Consider the following 5311-nt stretch of genomic DNA (forward strand, 5'->3'; position numbering starts at 1 on the left):
TGTACCTGCTCTTTATGAGGGCGAACAGACAGAGTCTGTAGATCTATCTTCAACAATTTGTAGTTGTAGCAGAAATAAAAGGTCTTAAATGCAGCTTTACAGATGTGTGGTCTTTACAGTGGTAAAAGCAAAAGGCCCCATTAAATCTGTCTCCTAATGACTGAATGAACACTTGCATCATTTTAAATCTTAAGGAAAGACTGTTACCAGAGCTGACTCAGTCAGATGGATTTGGCAGAGCTCTTCAGGTAAATAAGTGAACTTTATTGCATGTCTTGGTAAATTTGTCTGTGTTTGTATTAACCTGCTCAGGTGTCAAATTTTAACTCCCTCAGCACATACAGTACAGTCAAAACTAAATGTGGAGAGTGTTTTGTATGTGTGCTATAAGGCAATTTATATGGGACCACCAACCAGAGACCACCATGATATCCCAAACCAAGACGCAAAATGACATGTCAGAAAAAGAAGACTTTTCCACTGTGAACACACATACATGTGGAAAAATATAGAATTTGTTTTTATGTAACTGTTTTCATTTATTTCTCCAACTTTGCCTTTGTGGGCAACATTTTCCAGTTCAAACCCACAGATTAGATGATTAGAGCTCACGTTTAACTACAGTGCAGATATTAGGCAAAGAATCTGATATATCAGACTTTGTGAGGGTCTTTTTCATTTATTGTATCATGGCTGAATTAACATTTGTAAACTTGAAATGACAGAATAGAATAGTTTTAATTTATGTTATTGTTTTATGGCTGTTATAAATACATACTTTTATAAAGAAGAACAATAGGTACTTTAAAGGGCTTCTACAGATTAAATTAAAAACTTCTATGTCCACAAAAAGTTTAAGTAAATAGAAAAAATTTAATAAATAAAAATAATGACAGAAAATAAATGGATGTTATATTTGTTTCACAACAAAAAAGAGAACCACGTACAGCACGAGCTGTGAACACTGGCTTGTCCCGCCACTGACAGTAAAGCGGGTAACCAGATATTCAAAAACAATACGTCATCCCACAATGCACCGCGCCTACGCTCGCCTTACAGCATTACCTCATCCCACAATCCACCGCGAGATTAAGAATCTTCTGGGTGGTCGCCTAGGCGATGGGCCGGGCCCTTATCTGAGGCCCGGGCTCCGCCCCGCGACACGCCCTCCAGCCAATGGGAGAGCCCCGTCATGACATCATGGCTATTTTTAGAGAGGCAGCGGCAGCAGATAAGGTTTGCCTCCACGCTGCACAGCTCAGAGTATATACACATCCACTCAGAGGCGGCACCTCAGACTCTACTGGTGCCTGACTAGAGAAGTTAGAGCCACTCGGCACTTTTCATTCACGGACTCAATACAAGTCTGGATACTTTGGCAAAAGCGTTGTGAACTGTTACAACTCAGCACTGAACAATCGACCATCGCTGGCAGAAAGAAGTAAGTCTCGATTCCTGTGTCAAGAAAGTGCGCACTCAGAGTTTGGAAGTTTTTACGCACAGAGAGGACGTTTGGAAACCAGTGTTTTTTCCTCAGCTGATAAACCAGGAAGAAGAGAAGGGGGGACGAAAAGTTGTTCTGTAGAAGACTTTTTAGCTACATTTGTTTTTGGTTTTTCTTCTATGTATACCAAGATGGAAACTACTTTCTATGACGACTCACTCAACGCTTTCTCCCAGCACGAGAACGCCGGCTACGGATACAGCAACCCCAAAGCGCTGAAACACAACATGACACTGAACCTCTCCGACCCGACGGGCACCCTGAAACCTCACCTCCGGGCCAAAGCCAGCGACATCCTCACCTCCCCCGACGTGGGCTTGCTGAAGCTGGCCTCCCCGGAACTGGAGCGACTCATCATTCAGTCCAGCAACGGGCTCATCACCACCACGCCGACCCCAACCCAGTTCCTGTGCCCCAAGAATGTCACCGACGAGCAGGAGGGCTTCGCAGAGGGGTTCGTTCGGGCACTGGCCGAGCTCCACCACCAGCACATGCCGGCCCCAACTAATGTGAGTGTCACCTCGGCCCCGCAAACCAGCGTCAACGCTGCCCTGCCGCCTGTGTCATCTGTTGCCGGTGCCACCGTTTACAACACCAACGCCACCATGCGTTCCGACTCACCTGTTTATGAGGACTTGAACACTTTCAACCCGGCCATCAGCACCGTCTCGGCTCCGAATTACACCACCTCAGCCCCGACTATGTCCTTCCCAGCTGCTCCGCCTCAGCTTCCTATCTACGGCCAGCCCTCCTCCGCCCAGCTCCCCCGGCTCACGGTGCTCAAAGAGGAGCCCCAGACCGTGCCTGAGATGCCGGGGGAGACCCCTCCCCTCTCCCCAATCGACATGGAGAGCCAGGAGCGCATCAAGGCCGAGAGAAAGAGGATGAGGAACCGCATCGCTGCTTCCAAGTGCCGGAAGAGGAAGCTGGAGAGGATCTCGAGGCTGGAGGAGAAAGTGAAGACCCTTAAATCCCAGAACTCGGAGCTCGCGTCCACCGCCAACATGCTGCGCGAGCAGGTGGCCCAGCTGAAGCAGAAGGTGATGAACCACGTCAACAGCGGGTGCCAGCTCATGTTAACGCAGCAGCTCCAGACCTTCTGAGGTGGTGTCAGCGGCGGTTGGCGAGAGAGAGAGAGAAAAAAGACTGTAGTTGAACGAAACGGACGCTTCCTGTGATAGTGAGTGGCTGTGTCTCCCATAATCGTGACGGGTTTTGGGATGATGTGGCGCGACACTGGCAGGACCGGGGGCCGCACTAAAAGTTCATGAGTGCCACGCGCTCCCCGGTGGCGCGTCCCAGAGAGGGGCTCGGGACAGTAACAGTAGCCATGAACCAGAGGGGCATGGCAACAAGCAGGATACCTTTCTGTTTCATGCTGGTTTTTTTTAACAGAACTGGACAGGACTGAAGTTTTCTTGATTTAAACCCAGCTCTGCATGGACTTTCTCATGACCATCAAAGGAGAAATTCAGTATTAGAGGATTTAAGAACCTGCAATAGAGACTTTTCTTGCTGTAGCCATAATGGCCTCAAACATGGGCGTGTTGGCCAACTCTAAACGGCTGAAAAGTTGTAACAAAAGCTGCCTGACTTCTGAGTTACAGTACAATGTACTTTTTTCTTAATTGTAAGAAATTAAGTTAGAAAAGCTTCAAGATTTACTTGTTTTTTCTAAAGTTGTTTAATGGGGTTTCACTCATTGTTATATGTATATAAGATCAACTTGGAGTACTTATGTTTACCATTTGTAATAAGAATACTGTATAATTTTTTATGTTTTGTTTTCTGAGCACTTCAGAAACTAATCAATATTTAAGAAAATAAACCAGATAAAATGAAGCAACATTGCCTCTGTGTTCTTGTAAGTGTGTGACAGCAAAAAAGTGGGTGTGCCATGTCAGGAGCTCTAACAATAAAACATGTTGCAACATGTTGCAAGAGCTGCTAGTTCCCAGTACCTCAAGGTAAATTCCATTAGTGCTGGTATTGATCCAGGCTAAGTGATTGTGTTGCAGCTGACAGACCAGACTCTCTTACTGATGGAGGCCAATTTTGCAAATTAGGATCTAAAACTTAAGATCTCCATATGATATCGCAGCACACACAGGTCAACCTGAGGAGCACAAATATTAAATAAACATATCCCATAGTTCTCAGCCATTAACATTTTATGACACTGAGAGTATAACACTGTAACACTCTGTAACTATATCATGTAACAAAGTTACCAAAGTTTTAATACGGTATTAAATCTCAACAGGAGACTTTAAAGTCAACACTGATTTAAAACAAGAAAATCACTGGCCATCCTCTGTGATATTGCACCATTCACTTATTCAACACTACTTCCTGTCCCAATGTAAATAAAGAAAGTCCCAGCATGGGAAACAACACTGTTGTAACAAACTCAAATAAAGTCTCAGATAGGCCTACACATGAGCAAACATGTGCTATATAACATATTACTGAGTATTAGCTCAATAAAAAAAATATACTCTGGGTACATTATTCTATTATCCAATAGTCAGCATGTGGTGTGCTTTCAGTGAGTATTCTGTAAGCTCCTCATAGAAAACAGCTTAAAGAAACAGTAATCCAGATGTAAACAAAGAGATATGATTCACCACCAAATTTAAAACAAAAGAATGGAGCCTGCAATCTTTCTCAAAATCACTGACAGGGCTTTAAATTCACTGGTAGACAAAAGACAACTACTGCAGCCGAATATGCTCCAGTGCTGATGAAAGTTTAATCGAAATACATCCCAGTATTTTAAGTGTTAGATAAAATACAGAGATTTTTCATCAAATCCTTCAATTATGTATATGTACCTCAAATTTATAAGAAACAGATTGGGGCTGTGTGTGAAAGTAAGAAAACCTTGACCTAATACCCACTGTACACCCTGTAAATATTATGAGTCTAATTTAAACAAGGCCTGCTGCACTGACAGTGATTACAACAGGTGACTCTGGCAGGACAGGTCAGATACAGCATACAGGTTGTACAGTTCAACTCCATCACTTCTCAGTCACTAGTGTGTGTTGCTTGTAATGAAACACTAGAGGGCGACACAGACTGAGTTAACTGACGGAAGAAACGCAGTGCTGCTTTCTCTGAGTCAACATTACACCACTGTAACTTACATTGGTACATCAGTTGTTGCTTTGTGCTTAAATCACCACACACCTGTCATTATTCAAGCAAAGAAACAAAACTGTTTGTCAACTATGGAGGCTTGAAGAATATTTATAGTCTGAATATGACACTCAAAGTGTTAAACAAATGGCCATTGTAGGCAAATTCTGTTTCAGTCGCTTTACTATTTTACCACTTTGTTCTTTCTTTTCTTTTCCTCTTTTGTTTGTTTATTTTAATCCTCTCTTTATTTTTTTTCCCTTTAAATCTATACGGAAGAGTTTCATAACATGGTCTGATGCATAAACACAGTTAGTTTAACTGTTTTTTCCTATCTGCATAGGTCCATAGAGAAATATAATCATATTAGACTAATTCTAATTCAATATCCACTATTAACAATGAAAGGATAAACCAGTTATAAGGGTTGCTGGTCTGGGAGTCGGTCCCAATAGAAATGATTTAATATCATTTATTATGTTTAATTACAATGGGCATTCTGCCTTCATGATACACCTGCTGCTGTAACCTGCTCTGATTTCTCGAACGTGGGGCAACATGACATCATTCCGGAAAGCGGTGTCCTTCCCTACCATATAAGGAGAGCGAACGCTCGGAAGATCTACGTCACGACGGAGGAGGCATGTATTACGGGAAGTGAATCGA

The 5311-nt window shown here is 43.1% G+C and overlaps 1 protein-coding gene across 2 annotated transcripts; it reads left to right on the forward strand.

The window, feature by feature from the left end:
• The first annotated feature begins 1243 nt into the window (after positions 1 to 1243).
• On the forward strand, positions 1244 to 3346 carry jun (Jun proto-oncogene, AP-1 transcription factor subunit). Of its 2 annotated transcripts, XM_018670332.2 has the most exons (2): positions 1244 to 1441; positions 1681 to 3346. In XM_018670332.2, the coding sequence occupies exon 2, from the start codon at positions 1732 to 1734 to the stop codon at positions 2605 to 2607; it is 876 nt and encodes a 291-aa protein (XP_018525848.1). In that variant the 5' UTR covers positions 1244 to 1441; positions 1681 to 1731; the 3' UTR covers positions 2608 to 3346. The 2 variants fall into 2 exon arrangements, with proteins under 2 accessions (XP_018525848.1, XP_050933217.1); XM_051077260.1 differs by having other exon boundaries at positions 1244 to 3346.
• The last annotated feature ends 1965 nt before the right edge of the window (positions 3347 to 5311 follow it).

The sequence above is a fragment of the Lates calcarifer genome, linkage group LG17 (genome assembly GCF_001640805.2).
Source record: "Lates calcarifer isolate ASB-BC8 linkage group LG17, TLL_Latcal_v3, whole genome shotgun sequence".
NCBI lineage: Eukaryota > Metazoa > Chordata > Actinopteri > Centropomidae > Lates > Lates calcarifer.